The sequence below is a fragment of the Engystomops pustulosus genome, chromosome 4, assembly GCF_040894005.1.
Source record: "Engystomops pustulosus chromosome 4, aEngPut4.maternal, whole genome shotgun sequence".
Lineage (NCBI taxonomy): Eukaryota > Metazoa > Chordata > Amphibia > Anura > Leptodactylidae > Engystomops > Engystomops pustulosus.
In genome coordinates this window covers 80,527,604-80,548,282 of record NC_092414.1, presented here as the reverse complement: position 1 = coordinate 80,548,282, position 20,679 = coordinate 80,527,604, and the positions used below count along the sequence as shown (strand labels likewise).

The 20,679-nt window shown below is 38.2% G+C and overlaps 1 protein-coding gene across 1 annotated transcript in view; it reads right to left on the bottom strand.

Annotated features, from left to right (window-relative positions):
* The window catches only part of OTOGL (otogelin like), a 118,839-nt gene extending 99,460 nt beyond the window's left edge, over positions 1–19,379 (bottom strand). Inside the window, exons 1-7 of the mRNA XM_072150164.1 lie at positions 19,155–19,379; positions 18,472–18,535; positions 16,327–16,425; positions 14,728–14,882; positions 14,376–14,497; positions 13,217–13,422; positions 1,149–1,276 (exon numbers count right to left, since the gene is read on the bottom strand). Coding sequence (XP_072006265.1) covers positions 1,149–1,276; positions 13,217–13,422; positions 14,376–14,497; positions 14,728–14,882; positions 16,327–16,425; positions 18,472–18,535; positions 19,155–19,379 — 999 coding nt within the window. The remainder of the gene's footprint in view (positions 1–1,148; positions 1,277–13,216; positions 13,423–14,375; positions 14,498–14,727; positions 14,883–16,326; positions 16,426–18,471; positions 18,536–19,154) is intronic.
* Between the last annotated feature and the right edge of the window lie 1,300 nt (positions 19,380–20,679).

Below are 20,679 nucleotides of genomic sequence, written 5' to 3'. Positions count from 1 at the left end.
GTACCATAGTGGACAACAGTGGCATCAGCTGCATGCCCCACGACAGAGAGTAGAAGAAATTCACATAAATTGCTGTGGGCGGCATCACATGGTAGGGACTGTGGAGGCATCAATTGCTGTGAGGCTGTGGGGCACATTAATTGGTGTGACTGTGGGGGACACCACTTGGTGGGGGCTGTGGAGAACATTGATTATTGTGGGATTATTGTGACTTCAATTGCTGTGTAGGACATCACTCACTGAGCGGGCTGTGGGGGACGTCAATTTCTGGGGGGACATCAATTACTGTGGAGGCCGTGAGGGACATCACTTGGGGCGTGTGGATGACATTAATTGCTTGGGATGGCTCTGGGGGGCATCAATTGATATGGGGGGCTGGAGGTGCTGTGGGGGACATCACTTTTTGGGGGATATCAATTGCTGGAGGTGCTGTGGGGAGATCAAATTGCTGTGGGGGTTCTGGGAGACATTAGCTAGTGAGGGCTGTGAGGAAAATTACATAATGGCGATCTGTGATTTCCAATGGACTATTGACATGGAAACTGATGTTTAAATATACTGTTGCTAGACAATGTACATTTATACATACTGCCTAGATTTGTACCCTTTGTACTATATATGTGGAAATGCCCTAGAAAATCTGTATACATTCATTGAGCAGCTACCAAAATGAAAGATGAATTGAAAGAAATAAAAAGTTCTGCTTAAAGAATACCTGTCAGGCAAATAAAACCCTCTAGCAGCACTTACTAAAGTAAGAAGCTCCCTAGACCTCTCTCAGTTAAAGCATTGTTATATCTCTAGCTTAATCGGAACATACCCATAAGCTAGGAAACATTCAACTAAGTAGCGGGTTTATTGTCGGACCTGGCTTACAGCAGTCCGGTGTATTTAAGTGGGGGCGACCTGAGGTACTCCCCTCTCTTCAGATTCTCCCCCGGACCAGCACCCCGCCACCTAATCGGTGGTGACTGCCAGACTCAATGCTGCAAGCACAGCCTCCTCGGAACACATCATTTATAAGCCAGACCACTGTAAGCCAGGTCCGACGATTGGACTGCTACTTAGTGGATTGTTTCCTAGATAATTGGTATGTCCCTATGATTCCCTTTGATTTTAAAATCCAATATATTCCAGCAAAAACAAACCTCATGGACAGACTCCTGAGAACATGGATTTGGATATTCAGAGACTGTAGGAGGGCAAATTGGTTCTTCTGGAATTTGGATGTACCAGCTGTTTGCAAACAAAGCTATATCTTCTGTAGTTTCTTCTGCTGTATTGTAAACATAAGTAGTACAAATACTTTATATACTTAGACAATATGCATTAACATTATGTAACAGTACCAAAAACTTGATCAGTGCCAACACAATGGGGCACATTAACTATGAACAGGGCAAACTGCACTAAATACAGTGGGCGCCAGATTCCAGATTTGGGCACACATTCTTCATTTTTTGGATGCACCGTTAACATGGGACGTGCAACAAATTTCTGTAGGACTTTGCATGTTAAATCTGGTGCACGGTCCAGCAGTGGAACACCCCCTAATTTGTGTTGCATGAAATCTTGTGGTGCAGGCACTTCTTACATACTTGTGCAAGCAGTTTGCACCTAAAAGAATGTGCAAATGTCTGTCAGAAAACTGGCGCAAGGGCCTTAGTAAATGTGCCCCAATAACTGCAATGCGTTAGTTCAGAATTCTCTAAAAGACAAATGTACCTTATATACTCGAGTATAAGCCCACCCAAGTGTAAGCCGAGACCCCTAATTTTAACACTAAAACTGGAAAAAACTATTGACTTGAGTATAAGCCGAGGGTGGGAAATGCATTGGTCACAGCCTCCCAGTATATAGCTAACAAGCCCTCTGTAGTGTATACCCTGCCAGCCCCTGTAGTATATATCCAGCCCCTGCCCCCCAGTATATAGCCAGTCAGCCCCTGTAGTATATAGCCAGCCAGCCCCTGTAGTATATAGCCAGCCAGCCCCCAGTAGTATATAGCCTGTCAGCCCCTGTAGTATATAGCTAGCCAGCACCCAGTAGTATATAGCTTGCCAGCCCCCTGTAGTATATAGCCTGTCAGCCCCCTGTAGTATATAGCCTGCCAGCCCCCAGTAGGATACAAAATGTAAGTTATGTACAATTCTAAAAGTACATTTTTTTATCCCCTTAAGGACTAAGCTCATTTTCACCCTTAGGACACAGCCCGATTTTTCAAATCTGCCTGTGTTCCAATATGACTTCCGATGCAGTTATAATTTTGGAACTCTTTATCTTACCGAGTTTATTTTCAAAGTTTTTTTAATGACATGTTGTTCTTCACATTAACGCTATATTTGACTTGAAATATATTGCAATTATTTGCAAAAAAATTTGGAAATTTAGTGAAAATGTAAAAAATGTTAACATTTTATTTTTAGGATTTCTAACTGTTATACTCATTATACAGTTAGTCAAACCACCCAAATTGGTTGCTAACTAACATTAACCATATGTCTGCTTTATTCTGACATAATTTTTTTATATGTGAATTTATTTTATTAGGACATTAAGAGGCCTACAGTTCGAACAGTGATTTTCCGACTTTTCAAGTAAATTTCAGATTCAATATTTTTAGAGGACAATTCATCTTTGTAAGGGTTTAAAAAGTTCTATTTATTAGAAACTCCTCACAAATCGCTTCGTTTTTAAAACTGGGCCCCTCAAACTATTCATAACAGCCTTTGGTAAGCTTGTTAACCCTTTAAGCTTCTCAAAAGAACTAAAACAAAATGGAGGTTCTATTTGGAATTTTTTAATGTCGATAATAAAGTGATTATTTAGTCCTAAAATGTACACATTCATGTAGGATAATATGAGAAACACATTGGCTTATGTAAGTGAAAATCTTTTTCCACAAAACCTTGCTTTGGCCCCCCTATATGTGCTGTTTGTGTGCTGATTTTCATGTTAAATTGTGTTTGGGAGTTTTACACCATAAGGGGAATTTAAGGGACTTTTATTAAACTTTTTTTTTATTTTTTTTACGCTTTTTTTTGCATATGATCACTTGTTCAAATTAATACACTGACATACTGATGTATGGCAATGTATTAGAACAGTCAGCCTATGCAAATGTGAAGTCATGTGCGGCAGCCCTGTGGTCCTCCATCAGACCCCGGGGCTGCCATGGAGATGATCAGCACCGCCATTTCTGGAGGGAATTTGCTATCCCCCCTCCCCCCAAAAAAATCATGCAAAAGTGTTTGAAGAAAAAGTTTGATGCAACTAGTTCCTAAGTTTTTCCTCCATAAGCACAAACCAGATTGAATTTTGGCCTAAATGTGTGACTTTTCAAAAAATATCTACACAAATCGGCAGATGCAACAATTTTCAACTAACTGCAATGATACACCCTAGTCCTCGTAGAAAAAACGGAGATCCGCACCAAACCAGGATAAAATAATTTCTTGTCCTGTTGGATTTTATTGTATAATATATTTAAAATTTAAACATGGCATGTCCCCTAGACCATATAGAGGAAGAAAACCTACGCGTTTCGAGTGCACGAGGCACTCTTAGTCATGGTTGAAATGTTTGTGGGGGTTATCGGGATATATACCTGTTTCCGGAAAAGGTCCCGATCACATGATCCAGGGAGATTTCCAAAACATGGAAAACCTCCCATATGTTTATAAAAACAGAATAGAAGAAGTATATATAAAAACCACAAAGTGTACTCATATTAGAGATCCGTATAACATCAAATGAAACAATAATTATGTTAGTAACTATTATGGAAATTTCTGAAGACATGCAACATTCCAGAACATAGCGTCTTTCAATTAGACGGAGTCTAACAATTCAAATTCTGTACTGGATTGTATAGGATCCGTATATACATCAATAATAACATATTAAAAGCTAGTATGCCATTTAGGATAATACAAACTCAATAATGGAACATAATCTCATGTTTGAAATTCATGCCCATTGGGAATCTGCTATTGAGGCAGAAAATCCAGTAGGCTTCACGGTCTCGTAGGGTTTTACTACGGTCACCTCCCCTTTTGCCTGGGCGAATCTGTTCTATAGCACAAGCTGTAAGTGAAGCTACTCTCCCTTGGTGGTGTTCAATAAAATGTCTGGCAGCACCGGATAGATTCTTGGTATAGGTATGTTCTCTCGACAAATTTTTGTTGCTGTTAGTGATGTCTCTAATATGTTCTAATAATCTTTGTTTAAACTTACGAACGGTGCTGCCAATGTATATCTTTTCACAAATAGTGCATTTTATTTGATAGACCACATAGTCACTGTTACAATTTAGAAAAGTTTTAATATTATGTACCTCTGTGTTCGTACTATTAGAGAACGTTTTAACCGGGGACACATAACTGCAAGATTTGCATGGATGAGAACCACATTTAAAAAAAAAAAAAACCCACATGACGCAACCAAGTGTGGTTGCTTTTGGTTTTTGTAGTAAACATACTAGGAGACACAAGGTTGCCAATTGTTGTATTTTTACGTGCTACAATCTTGCAGCCATCACTTAATATTTGAGATAAAACCTCATCCTCATATAAAATAGGGATGTGTTTATGGATGAGATTTTTTATATTGTAAAATTGATCTGAGAACTGCAACATTAAAAAAGGAGCCTTGTTGTCATCTTTAATATGTGTTTTATTTCTATCCAACATATAGTGACGATCTTTTTCGTCAACTATTTTCTCAGCTCGATCGAGCATCCAATGTGGGTATTTTCGTTTTTTAAGTCGATTCTGTATTTGTGTGGTTTCTTTTTTGTAGTCTGCGTGTAATGTACAATTCCTCCTAGCCTGTGTAAACTCCCCCACAGGGATTGCCTTAGCCACATGTTTAGGGTGTGAGCTGTCCGCATGCAATATAGTGTTCCCCGCAGTTTTTTTGCGGTGTGTGGTGGTGACAATTTTTGTCATCTCAACAACATTTAGTTCCAAATCCAAAAACACCGCATGACATGGGTCCATACACACAGTAAACTGCAAGTTGAAAGGGTTGTCATTAATGTACTCGTCAAACATTGGCACGGCAGATACATCGCCCCTCCAAATAATGAGTATATCATCGATGTATCTGCCGTACCAATGCACCAACGAAGAAAACGGGTTGTCATCTGAGTAAATGAAACGCTCTTCCCAAAATGCCATGACAATATTTGCTAATGAGGGCGAAAATTTCGCCCCCATAGATACTCCTCGTGTTTGGAGATAAAAAACACCATCAAATGTGAAAAAATTGTGTGTTATGAGATACCATGTGGTCTCCTTGATAAACAATTTACAGTTTTCGCTATAATCGCTGTATTTATTTAAATGGTATGAAAGTGCATCCATGGCAACTTGGTGGGGTATAGAGGTGTACAACGACACTACATCGCATGTGACCCAGTGTGAGTCGGGTGTCCATATGATATTTTGTATACCTCGTAAAACATCTGTAGTGTCTTGTAAATATCCAGGTATACGTTTGACCAGTGGCTGTAGGTGCACATCAAGCCACTGGCACAAACGTTCATTAAGTGATCCGATGCCCGCAATTATTGGTCTCATTGGGGGTAAAGTAGCATCCTTGTGTATTTTTGGAAGTGCATGTAATATAGGGGTAATGGGGTGTTTGATTTTAATATATTCACCCTGTTTTTCAGTCAGGACACCCAGAGCTAAACCCTCATCTATATGCTGAAATAATATTTTAGAAAAGGAATTGGTAGGATTGGAAGGAAGTGGTCTATAAGTAACGGTGTCTTGTAATAGCGTCAATATTTGTGCCCTATACATATCCTTACCCAGAACTACCACTGTACCCCCCTTGTCTGCCATTTTGATAACTCTCTGATCATCGTATTGTAATTCTTTAAGAGCTTTTCTATGTTTATTGCTTAGATTGGGTTTATTGGGAGATTTATTATTATGTAATTTGAGTAATTCCCTCTCTATAGTATCCTGAAATTTATCCATTGCCTCCACTCTAGTCTGTATAGGGTAGAAGTCCGGATTTGGCACCCTAAAATTACAATTGCTCTCATTAATATAGCCTTTATCTTCACTATGTTCATTCAATTTTGACAACATGAAAATTACATTTTGATCCGAAAAGTTCAAATCGCAATATTTGTTAGTGAATGGTATGTCATTCTTTATAGGGCATAATCCCTCCTGAACAAAAAAGTGTTTGCGTATAGTCAATCTGCGAACAAAGTTATTAATGTCCTTGAGCGTAGTAAAAAGATCAAAATTTGAGGAAATAGAAAAGTTTAATCCGAGGGACAAAACTTCAATTTGTTCCACAGACAGAGGAATATCTGAGAGGTTCAATACATCAAGAACATCATTGGTATGTACATCTGGCTTTTGTATAGACATTTCCGTGTTATTTGTCTTTTGACTTATTTCACAGGTTGGTGTCTTAATTTTCTCTGCGGAGGTGAATTTTTCTTTTTTACGGTTGCGTCCTCCTCGTCTGATGCGTTTTTTGACGTTTTTTTCTTGTTCACCTTTTTTTCTTTTTTATAATATGAGGTTGTTTGTCTCTCGTTGTTTTTACGTTGTTGTGTTTCTGTTTCTGAGACTTCTGTATCAATATTGGATGCCTCTGATGAATTGAAATTCACTTTTGGTTGTTTAGACGTTTTATTTGGATATTTTTTCAGGATAGAACGGGGAGTATCCCACGGCTGGTCTCTTCTACCCCATTCGTACACCTGATTGTAAGTATAATCAAATGAGTCTCTTTTGAACTTTTTTTTCTTAGTTTCCATGATGGTTTTTTCTAGATTATCTGTTAAGGTCTTAAGTTTGTTTTCGATTTCCTGAAAGCTGTTATCATCGATCTCCATTTTTAAATTTTGTTTAACAGTTGTAATGTTATTGGATAATTCTTGTAACTTTTTGTCCTCATGTAAAATAATTAGTTTCATCAATTCGCTAGAACAATTTGACAAAATATTGTTCCATGAGGTAACAAAATCTTCCGAGTACACATAAGTCGGTATTTTTTTTTAAACGAAGTCCTCTAGGGATCATGTCTTTACTGACATAATTGTCCAAAGTCGTCCGGTCCCACCATGTAATGCATTCCTGTGTTACTAAATCTTCCAGATTTTTAGTCATGTGTTTTACATCCAATCCTTCGGAAGTTTGTAACAAATCATCGTTTTTAAAGACTTGTGCGGCTTTGACCAATCGGTCCTCGTTCACACTGGTGGTGCCGGTGGCCATGTCTTCACAATAATTGATAGTGATAAGACAAAAGCCTGGTCATCACAGGGGACTATGCCAATCAGAAATGTTCTGAAAAGGGAGCTTAAACAAAACAAGAGCGTCCAATATAAGAATAAGTAAGAAAGATTTGTAGCTCACCAATCGGTCCTGTTCGTTTGTGCAGGAAATCCACGTTGACGCAACGTACAATCCAAGTCCTCGTAGAAAAAACGGAGATCCGCACCAAACCAGGATAAAATAATTTCTTGTCCTGTTGGACTTTATTGTATAATATATTTAAAATTTAAACATGGCATGTCCCCTAGACCATATAGAGGAAGAAAACCTACGCGTTTCGAGTGCACGAGGCACTCTTAGTCATGGTTGAAATGTTTGTGGGGGTTATTGGGATATATACCTGTTTCCGGAAAAGGTCCCGATCACATGATCCAGGGAGATTTCCAAAACATGGAAAACCTCCCATATGTTTATAAAAACAGAATAGAAGAAGTATATATAAAAACCACAAAGTGTACTCATATTAGAGATCCGTATAACATCAAATGAAACAATAATTATGTTAGTAACTATTATGGAAATTTCTGAAGACATACAACATTCCAGAACATAGCGTCTTTCAATTAGACGGAGTCTAACAATTCAAATTCTGTACTGGATTGTATAGGATCCGTATATACATCAATAATAACATATTAAAAGCTAGTATGCCATTTAGGATAATACAAACTCAATAATGGAACATAATCTCATGTTTGAAATTCATGCCCATTGTCACCACCACACACCGCAAAAAAACTGCGGGGAACACTATATTGCATGCGGACAGCTCACACCCTAAACATGTGGCTAAGGCAATCCCTGTGGGGGAGTTTACACGGGCTAGGAGGAATTGTACATTACACGCAGACTACAAAAAAGAAACCACACAAATACAGAATCGACTTAAAAAACGAAAATACCCACATTGGATGCTCGATCGAGCTGAGAAAATAGTTGACGAAAAAGATCGTCACTATATGTTGGATAGAAATAAAACACATATTAAAGATGACAACAAGGCTCCTTTTTTAATGTTGCAGTTCTCAGATCAATTTTACAATATAAAAAATCTCATCCATAAACACATCCCTATTTTATATGAGGATGAGGTTTTATCTCAAATATTAAGTGATGGCTGCAAGATTGTAGCACGTAAAAATACAACAATTGGCAACCTTGTGTCTCCTAGTATGTTTACTACAAAAACCAAAAGCAACCACACTTGGTTGCGTCATGTGGGTTTTTTTAAATGTGGTTCTCATCCATGCAAATCTTGCAGTTATGTGTCCCCGGTTAAAACGTTCTCTAATAGTACGAACACAGAGGTACATAATATTAAAACTTTTCTAAATTGTAACAGTGACTATGTGGTCTATCAAATAAAATGCACTATTTGTGAAAAGATATACATTGGCAGCACCGTTCGTAAGTTTAAACAAAGATTATTAGAACATATTAGAGACATCACTAACAGCAACAAAAATTTGTCGAGAGAACATACCTATACCAAGAATCTATCCGGTGCTGCCAGACATTTTATTGAACACCACCAAGGGAGAGTAGCTTCACTTACAGCTTGTGCTATAGAACAGATTCGCCCAGGCAAAAGGGGAGGTGACCGTAGTAAAACCCTACGAGACCGTGAAGCCTACTGGATTTTCTGCCTCAATAGCAGATTCCCAATGGGCATGAATTTCAAACATGAGATTATGTTCCATTATTGAGTTTGTATTATCCTAAATGGCATACTAGCCTTTAATATGTTATTATTGATGTATATACGGATCCTATACAATCCAGTACAGAATTTGAATTGTTAGACTCCGTCTAATTGAAAGACGCTATGTTCTGGAATGTTGTATGTCTTCAGAAATTTCCATAATAGTTACTAACATAATTATTGTTTCATTTGATGTTATACGGATCTCTAATATGAGTACACTTTGTGGTTTTTATATATACTTCTTCTATTCTGTTTTTATAAACATATGGGAGGTTTTCCATGTTTTGGAAATCTCCCTGGATCATGTGATCGGGACCTTTTCCGGAAACAGGTATATATCCCGATAACCCCCACAAACATTTCAACCATGACTAAGAGTGCCTCGTGCACTCGAAACGCGTAGGTTTTCTTCCTCTTTATGGTCTAGGGGACATGCCATGTTTAAATTTTAAATATATTATACAATAAAGTCCAACAGGACAAGAAATTATTTTATCCTGGTTTGGTGCGGATCTCCGTTTTTTCTACGAGGACTTGGATTGTACGTTGCGTCAACGTGGATTTCCTGCACAAACGAACAGGACCGATTGGTGAGCTACAAATCTTTCTTACTTAATGATACACCCTCCCCTATGTGTACATTTATCTAAATAGTATGCATAGGGGACATGAATAACTTGCAATCCGCTAGACACATGCCTTACGCCATAGTTAAAGTGTAAGTCATTTGAAATAATGTTTAATATTGTATCGGGGAAGAGTTGTGAACATTTTTCTAAAACACTTTATTATGAAATTCTACTTTGTTTGTAAAGAATAAATCTGCAGAGCTGCATCTTGTAGAGATCCATATTCAAGCCTCTATGGTGTGTATCTATGAAGGATGACTATGAGATTAACACAGTTGTGAGCAGTGAGAATTAACCCCTTCACTTTCAGCTTGCTGTTTGAAAATAATGCTCATAGCATAATACAGCCACAAAAAGAGCAGAAAGGGTTAACACTCACTGCTCAGAATTGTGTAAACGAACAAAGAGGAGAGGAGAAAGTTCAGTCTTCAGTCTAGTAGACAGACAGTCCTTGGCAACAGAGAAGTAAAGCTGCTACTAAAGGGCACTTTGCAGCCTGTTTCTTACAAACTAAGTAGAATTTCTTTATGAAGTATATCAGAAAAATGTTTGCATCCCCTACACTCACAAACAATATTTAAAATTGATCTGACATTTACTCTTTAACCCCTTCAATCACCAGGACATTCTTTTACATCCTGGTGCTGGTGGGCTTGTATGGAGAGAGCTCATCGGCTGAGCTCTCCCCATATACATATATGCCATCTATATATATGGCAACAATCGCGGCAGTCAACCTGTTAACCCCTTACCGACATGTGACGTAGTATAACATCATATGCCGGGTCCTGGTGCATGGAGAGGGCTCGCGGGCCGATCGGTGCCAGCACCGTTGTGGCTGTATTCGGGCTGATCACTGCCGGCTTCAAAAAGCCGCCATGTTTCCATGGATCGTCGCTCCCCGTGACGTCATCGGGGAGCGACGATCCGTCGCCATGGTAGCCTTGGGTCTCACGAAGACCCGAGGATACTTTGGGTTAACCCATGCATTACAATGTGCTATGAGCGCATTGTAATGTATGAGGAGTAAAATCCCTATATATAAATATATAATATAAAAAACCTAAAAACTCAAATCACCCTCTTTCCCTAGAACTGATATAAATATAAATAAACAGTAAAAATCATAAACACATTAGGTATCGCCGCGTCTGAAAATGCCCGATCTATCAAAATATGATAACGGTTTTTCACTGCGTTTAACCCCTTACGAAAAATAGCGCCCAAAGTCGAAAATGGCACTTTTTTGCCATCTTAAAAAATTTTTAAAATTCTATAAAAAGTGATCAAAAGGTCACACAGTCCTAAAAGTGATAACATTGCAAACGTCATCACAATCCACAAAAAAACGACACCACCCACAGCTCCATATACCAAAGTATTAAAAAGTTATTAGCGTACAGAAGATGGCAAAATCCCCCCAAAAAATTTTGTACAGGAGGTTTTAATTTTTTTAAATGTATGAAAACATTATAAAACCTATATAAATGTGATATCCCCGTAATCATACCGACCCAAAGAATAAAGTAGACATGTCATTTGGGGCGTACAGTGAAATCCGTAAAATCCAAGCCCACAAGAAAACGACACAAATGTGTTTTTTTACCAATTTCACTGTATTTGGAATCCCGATTCCCAGTACACGGCATGGAATATTAAATATAAGCCATCACACAGCTCTGTACATGGAAAAATAAAAAGTTACAGATTTTTGAATGTGGGGACTGAAAAATGAAAACGCATTGAACCTGACCGCAAGAACTAGCAGAGCTGACTGTGGGCGCCGCTTTCTTGGAAGGCCGATCGCCTCCCCTCGACGTGACGTCATCAGTGACCACCAATCAGTCACAATGGCAGCCTAAAGTCTCATAGAGGCTATTAGAGGCTATTTGAGATCAGCAATAAAATGACTATATCCTGCAAGTAGTATTGCAGTATATAGAATGAGCAATCATAACCTGTAGGGTCTGAAATAATACTAAAAAAAATTTAAAAAAATTAAAAAAGGAAAAGTTTAAATCATCCCTCTCACCAGTATAACATTATAAACATGTTAGGTATCGCCACATCTCAAAATGCTTGCTCTATCAAAATTTGAATAAGTTTATTCCCATCTGTGAACAATGTAATCGAAAGTAGCGCCCAAGTGTCCGCATCACCACTTTTATGCCATGAATATTTAAATAAAAAATTATCAAACATTTATTCATGTCCCAAATTGTCCCAAATGTCAGTGCATACAGTGAAAAATGACACCTGACATATGTCAGTCCACCACAGTGTGAAAAAGTTATTGGCCTCAGTTTTTTGTACAAAAGATTAAAAAACTTTTAATTAACTAAAACCTAGTACAACCTATATAATTTTGGCATGCCTGTAATAATACAGACCCAAAGAATAAAGGGGAAGTGTCATTTGCAGAATGAAAGCTGTAAAAACAAAGCCCACAAGAAAATGTCACAAATGTGTCTTTTTGTCAATTTCACTGCAGTTGGAATTTTTTCAACTTTTCTAGTACATTGCGTGGAATATTAAATGGTGCCATAAAAAGGTACAATTTGTCCTGCAATTACCAAGTCCATATACATCTCTGTTAACAAAAAAATAAAATAGTTAACGCTTTTGAAACGTGGGGAGTAAAAAAAAAACGCAAAAACAAAAAAGGTAAACGAAGGTAAATATTTTGTAAAGACACTATAAAGTAAATAGCAATGACGTTTTTATTACATTTCGAGGTGACTTTGCATCTCTGACATGCCCAGTGAGCCGCAAGGCGGCTCGCCACTTCCCAGCACGTTGTTGACAGACAAGCGCTACTCACTGCAGAGTTTGCATACCTCCGTCACCTTACTGTCTAGCAACAACATGCTGGGAAGCGACGCATGTGCAGCGGGAAGTGCTGCTCACTGCGCATGTCAGATATACAAGGCTTACTGTTTTTGCAGTAATGGGGTTTAGCTGCATATTAAAGAGCGTGGCGCACAGGGCATTGATTCTGCAAATGATCAGGTGGATGTTACTTATTTAAAATGCACAACCATCAGGACTTGAATGAGGGTGCGGGGAAAGAGTCAGGTAAAGTTTAATATCGCATATTTCATATTCATTTCATATATCAAAGTAACCAAAAAATTTGATAAAAACGTCATTGCTACTTACTGTATAGTGTCTATAGGAACCTGTGACCAGTGAAAAATACCCTTCTCATGACAGGTCCACTTTAAAAATCAAATACTGTACAGGACAACTTTAAATAATAAGATCAAACTGCAACATGGTATTAAATGGACAATATAACTAACATTTAATACATGACCAAATTTGTGTAGTACTTATACAGTGTCCTCATACACCAACAGTGCCATATAATGCCTTAAGAAAATACCAAATACAGAAATAGTCCTGGTTACGTTCACCAAATGATTGTGTCACATATACATATGAGGGGAACTATTGTGTTCATGCAATTATTACTGCCCATTATAAAGGATATAAAATTATAACTATATAATGCCTCAGGATACAAATAAGATTTGCTTTTACAAAAAAAAAACAGGGTTTGGAGGACTTACTGTGCTGTATGGTCAGATCATCTGACCAGTTGCCATTAAAGTTTCCACATAAGCCACAAGGTTTTCCTTTATGGTCCTCTGTTAACTTGATATATATTCCAGAGCCTCCATCCCATGCAAGTGAAAATCCAAAGGTTGTCTTCACCAATATATAGTCAGCTAGTCTCTCAATAAATACATTTTCTACAGTCTGTGGGAGTAACAACCTAGAAAAGGAGAACAACAGAATCTCACAAAATCACAAAAGACAAGAAGGAGGGAGTGAGCAGTAACTAGTAGCTGCACCTTTCCCTCCTTTTGTCTGTAACTTTGTGTAAAAGACATATGAGGGAGAGGAGCAGAAGGAGTGATATCAGATGGGTCCCAACACAATGCCCACCTATAAGCATGGAGAATTCAGGAGTGTGAGAAAATTATCACAATCTGTAGGTTTACAGTGAACATTTCTGGCAATACTTCATCTTAGATACATCTAATATGGAGTAACTGTTATATAAAGGCTCTGTTCACCTTTGGGTCGAAATTTTTGCAACATTATTTTTTCAATTGTTATTGCATATCATCTATTATGAAGTACAATTTTTATTCTAATATATTTTCAATACATTCTGCCTGGTTTCTCTTCTGTTGTTCCTACTTCTCCCACTCACTACAGGCTAAAGAGAGATGAGACAGATTAGAGATGAGAGATGATGAGATACATGAGATGGATATAAAACACAATGACACACTCTAGCTCTGCTACATCACTGCTATACAGTTTCTCAACTATAACACACGCAGTCAGCTCTGCTATAACTCCTTCTGTTGCTATTAAGATCTTATCTTATCTGTACCTTTCAGAGTAAGTCTCCTTACACTGCTGCTTGCCGGCAGGAGGTGTCTGTGAGTGTCTGTGTGTGAGCTTGTCTTGGAATGCAAGGGGGAGGGGCAGAAGGCAGAGAGACTGCAGCGTGCAGACAGGAGAAGTTATTTATGATTAGAATCTGCCATACCAGACCCTAGCAAAATTGTCTACACTAGGACTGATAGAGGCAGGTTGGAGTTATGTCTGTGAAATGCTTACAATATGACATATAGTATTCCAATATACAATTTAAAATCAGCAAATTGTATTTTAAGTAAAAATAAATATTTAGTGAGGACAGCACTGTCTTACCTTATACCTCCTTTCTTTACTTCATAACCGGAAACTGTGATTTCCTCTTGGCTTGAGAAAAACATACTGATAGAACGTGGACAAGTATACACAGATCCTTCGCAGTTAGGACTGTTGTGAACCTTACAACCAACCATAGGAGAAAAAAATTTTCAATCGTTAATCTGACTTTTTGATTTTAGGTCTACACATGTGCATCAACACATGAACAAAGATGAGGAGATAATAAGTAGAAAGGGATCTTGACTAGCATGACAAACATTTTTTCATACCATAACATTACTACATTGTTAATCATTTACTACTGGAATATGATATTCCTGCCTCTTCTTATGTAGTCAAGTTTACTTACCCATATTGTATACAAAGGTACTGGGTTACTGCAGTCTCTCGCAAATATGTATGAACAATTTCCCGGGAAGTAATAGTAGATGCCATCAAATGTTTCAAAATTGTATTGACCCCAACTTCTGCAGATTGCATCTCTTTCTTTTCCAGTGTTTGGCACTAAAAATAATTTATAATATTGACAATTATAATATAGATTTAGCTGCAAATGGGTAGATTAAGGAGAAGTGTCTGAGAGCAGAGCTGTTCTTGTTGCTCATGGCAAAATATCAGAGCGCAGCTTTCATTTTCCCACATCTGTTTATTAACTAATATTAACTCTGATGGTCTCCATGGGCAACTAGAAAAGTTCTGATAAATCTCCCCCAAAATGTATATGTATAGAATGATAAAATATGTTTTTGAATGTTGAAGTAGTTCAAAGATCATAATACAACATTTTTCTCAGTAGTTTCTTGGTCTTGTAATTTTAATCCAGCTATGGTGTTTATGAGAGGTTTTGTAACTCCTTCATCCAGAAATGTACAACAAAACCATCAACACCCACAGGACTAGTTTTGCCACCAACAACCAATAACCCCCTTCAACCCCCCAACCCCCATTTCATAAATGATTCTCCAGTGCATTTAAATGTTAAAACATAGTTTTGGCTTGGGCGATTTGTGTACAAAGCAATTTCCTGAATGGGATCAATAAAGTATTGTATTATATGTTTTGTGGTCCCTATTATTGTAACTAATAAAAAAGTTCAGGGCCCCTAATTACATCCATAGTAATGGAATGCTAGGTAGAGCTAAAAAGCAACAATATATATACGTATGGATGGAATGCATTGGCTATCTGCCAAGTCATTACTGAAACTGTACCTTTTGGTACTTCTACTTCCTCTGTGAGATGGTTTGGTTCATTGACCCAATCTTTCTACTCTTCTTCTTTTATGCTTTTCATCTTTAATAACATTCCATACATTTCAGCTCACTTTATCTTAAGACAAAATCAGGATAGTGCACGGTCTTCACGCCTCCCTGCAACTTTCTCATGAAAGTCTTGCAGCAGTACAGGGTATTATCAAACAGACTGATATTTCAAACAGACAGAGAGGGGGAGCACCAGAGAGCAGGGAAGGCTTCGGGGTTGGTGTGTAATAGCTAGAGTCCCTGGAGTCCAGAACGACTCTGGTGATGCCACTAAAGCACGTGTGATTTATTACCATAACAATAAAGAAAATGTTATAAGTAAAGTACCAGAGTAAAGATTCTAATAAACATATTGTTCTATCCAGGCTCCTGGGAGAAATCTAGTAACAGTGGTGTAACTAGAACCTGATAGACCCCAGTGCAAAGACTGTGCCAGGCCCCCGACTATAATGTATGGTTTATAGTAATAGTCTTCTCATATAGGAAAGTGTCACCCTAATGGCCCCCTAAACCTCTTGGGCCCAGGTGCGACCGCAACCTCTGCATCCCCTCAATTTACGCCACTATCTAGTAATCTAATGACTGAATGCATAATCCAAACCACTACAGAGGCAAACAAAGTTAGAATAAATAATGTTACCACACATAAAGTGATCTCACTAAGTAAAACTAAATTACTATCATACCATATTGACATCTCTCTCCTTGTGCCTGAAAGGTCTCACAATCACATGAACCTGCTTCTGTACAAAGTGCTCCATTAAGACAACCTTGTGGGCAAGAATCTAGAAAAAAAGGGAAAAAATGCTTCCATTATTGTTTCTGCGCAATTTATGTGGTGAGGCTTATATAAGTTCAGCAGTGAACCCAAATAAAGTATTTATTGCTTAACAGGGTTGTCTGGAGTCAGGGTTTTTTTTTAATATGGGGTCAGATGATAAAAAAAAAAACTTGTACTCCCCTCTTAGGAGCTCTAGTTCAGTGCAGCGCCACCTGTCACCCCTGACCTTTGCTCACGTACAGAGACTCATTGGTAATTGTCACAGGCACCCCCGCGATCCATACCGCGGATCGTGGGTGCACCCGTGCTTCTCTCCGCTGCCCCGGTCCCAGCCCCGCTGCCGTGGACTTACTTATCCATGCTCCCGCCCGGACTTGGTCCCGTGCGCGGCCCTGCACGGCGGTACTTCAAGATTTAAAGGGCCAGGGCACAGGTGACTGGTGCTGACCTCTCCCGGGAATGCATTTAATCTGGCAGCTCCCATCATTCCCTGCCGGATCTTCAAGCCATTCCTGTGAAGAGAAAGCCCTCTGTGTTCCTGTGTCTGCAGTGTTTCCTTTGTTCCTCCGTGTACCGTGTCTGCAGCATTACCAGTGTTCCTTCGTGTCCTGTGTCTCCAGCATTACCTGTGTTCCTCCGTGTTTCTGTGTCTGCAGTGTTACCATTGTTCCTCTGTGTTCCTGTGTCTCCAGCATTACCAGTGTTCCTCTGTGTTCCTGTGTCTTCAGCAGTCCTGTTTCTCCAGCGTATCTTGTGTTCTTGTCCCGTGTGCCAGCTCCGGTTTCCTGACGTAAGTCCTACTGTCTCCTGCATCGCTACTTTGGCTGCAACCGCGGGTTAGTCGCACCTGTGGAACAACCTGGTGGTACCCCGCCGCAGCAAGACCATCCCGTCGGACTCTGCGGCGGACTCTGGTGAAGACCAGATGCTACTTAGACTCCGGTCCCAGGTGTCGGCTAGTAGTATCTCCCGCGGTGGTCCACAGGGTCCACAGAATCACTACCCTTACAGTAATATCACATCAACCTCCACACATGCGCTACAACATGCAACTGTGGCTACCGACATTAACACTGTTAAGTCTCTGTAACCGGATCCCAGACAACCCCTTTAATTAAGTCTAAAGGCAATAAAGCGTAGAGTTCTCTACTATAAAACCTAGCACTATTTTCCCAGTCTAGCAAGGTAATACATTCTATACTTTTGGATGGACTTTATCGAAGTTCTGGGCTTTGCACCTAAGTATATACTTTTTTTGTACAAGTACTGCTTGTTTTTTCTTGGTGTATTAATGTGCATATTTTCTGTATATGTGTGTGTATGTTGAATATACTGTATGTATGTGTATATATGCTGTATCTATACACCATGTATGTATATGGTGTCTATATTCTGCATGTATGTGTATTTATACAGTGAGTGTATACTGTATGGATATATACATATATGTATATATATATATATATATATATATATATATATATATATATATATATGTATATATATATATAATGTGTATTTACTATAAATGTGTGCAAATTTGTATAATTCTGTATACAGGTATAAATATATGGATTTGTTCATACTGTATGTGTATATATTTTATGAGTTAGCATATATTGTATGTATTAGTGTATAAATGTATATATGTGTGTGTATAGGTGTATAGATGTATGTATGTATGTGTATATGAATATATAAAAGTGTGTGTATGAGTGTACAACTTTATGTGTGTGTATATAAGTATAGAAATGTGTGTATATGTGAGTGTATAAATGTGTGTTTTTATATGAGTGTATAAATGTGTGTGATTGTATAAAACATGTCTGTACCAATATGGATATATTTTTAAGGGGAAGGGGGCCCCCATGCAGAAATCTGCTATGGGATCTAGCCTCTCCTAGTTACACCCCTGGGTGTGTCGATCCATTGCAGAAAGAGTACATCAGTATATAGTATATGATCTTTACTTCTTTCTTACGACATAAGTCCTTACTAAAAGGTAGAAGATTTACTTATTATATTGAATAAACCGTGTAACATTTCGTACCTGCCTTTGGAATGTTTGATTCAGAAAGGAGCCTGCGTGCTCCAGAGAATGGATCTCCATTATCCTATGATTGAAACATTAATACAAAACATATTGTAAAATTATTTGTTTGTTATCACCACAAGCAAAGTATGAATGAATAAAACATGCAAACATAACATATATCATAGGGCATGCACTATGCCCTGTGGGGTTTTTTAGCCATCGTTTGAATACCTTAATGCTGTTCCATATTACTGATCTACAGCTGTTCATTGTGGAGGAAACAATAGTGATAGAGTCCTGTCGCCTTGTCAAACCAGTTAATCAACCACAGAATTTCAGGAAACAATGTGAGATCAACAGGGTCAGCGAAATACATAATTCAAAAGAGAATATTACCCAAAGATGTATTTTAAAACTTTGTTTCAGCAATCAATGTTCTTCATATCATTGTTCCCCAAACACAGTAGACAGTATAACCTGGGATGGGGAGATGGGGAACGGAGCCCCAGTTCCCCAAAGAGGCAAAAAAGACAAAGATGCAAGAGGAAAAGGAAAAAAAAGCGCAGCTATTGTGTGATATCCTCAGATGCACCTACAAGAACATTAATGTAAGTCAGTACTCTCACCTGAACTCAGATAGTAAAAGCGTGTAGTAATGTAGAGAAATTCAGCTGCCACTCCTGGACGACCACATTCACCGATGGACCAGGATCCCGGAACGATGTAGAGGACATATCACGACCCAAAGGAGATGTCAGGACGGCGCTGTGTTTAGAACTCACAAAGAGATCCAGTGTCAAGGAAGAATCCGGTTTATTGATTACAAAGGACGCAACGCGTTTCAGTTTCAGTTCGGCTTCAGTTCGGAGCTGAAACGCCTGATGAATGCCTGATGAACGCTCCGGTTCGGAGCTGAAAAGCATTGCATCCTTTGTAATCAATAAAGCGGATTCTTCCTTGACACCGGATCTCCGTGTGAGTTCTTAACACAACGCCGTCCTGACATCTCCTTCGGGTTGAAATATATCCCCCAAAAAGTGGCAGAGGAGTGACTATTCAGCCTCTCATAATTATGTATAATCATGTATAGGTCTCAAGAAGTGAACCACTTATATTAACTCAACAATCCTTTGCAGGAAAGGGCATTGAAAGGATAACTAGGAGGTTCCACATTACATTTTTGACGAATCTTAGACTGGTTTCCACAGTCCACATAACATTAAGTCTTATCATCCTTTTCTAAACAGGTATGTAGAAAAAAAACAATTAGTGATGCAGTTGATTCTTAAGAGAAGAAATGGTACTTTCACGTATGAGACAGCCAAGGGAAGTGGTGGTGGCCTATGCTAGTGATGAATTCAATAAAGGATGCCTGCCTCTTCACAACAAGTTATCTCTGGTTATTAGATTTCATCCAAGTATTTAGAAATCATGAATTAATTTTTCTCACTTCCATAAAGAAAGCCTTGGAGCCAACAGATTCACGTTCTCGTGGAACTTAGGTTTTTATGGCAAAATCCTTTAAAGCACACAACAGATTTAAAATACTTTACTCTTACTTTACTTTACTCTGACAATAATTTTGGGAAAAAAAACTAAGACCTCTTTTAGTGTCTGTAGATTTCCGATGGAATTAATAATTTCAATTGATTTAATCTATTTAGGAGTCAACTATATGGGAAAGTAGTGCACTCTGGAGTCAAAAACTATGCAGTAAAATAGCAAATTTTATCCACATAGATTTTAATGACACATTAGAAATGTAAAGTAGCATACCACTGGACACTGTAATTACTGCACATCATAAAAAACAATCACTAAAACTAGCAAAAGTATATATACATTATAAAATGCATAGTGTGTTGGTCACTCTTACTGGAAATGAGTTATTGATTTAGTTTTCATTATAAAAAAGAATTCCCCTACCTATATCAATGAGATAAATCCCTACTGATAACTACTGCTTGTTAACACTATTCATTCAGTCATTCTCAAACATAATAATGACTGTATCTAAATATGGACCTTTGTAAAATTGTAAAGCATTGTGCTAATAAATTCACCTTCTGATTGATCATTCTCAGCAGCAGCAAGTAATCCCAAAATCTTTAATAAGATGCATTATGTATAAGTATATTGTATTTATCACATAGTTGGGATTCTTCACAATACTAACTTGGTTATAATTTATGTAAAATGCTTTCTGCTTTTCTAAATAAACAG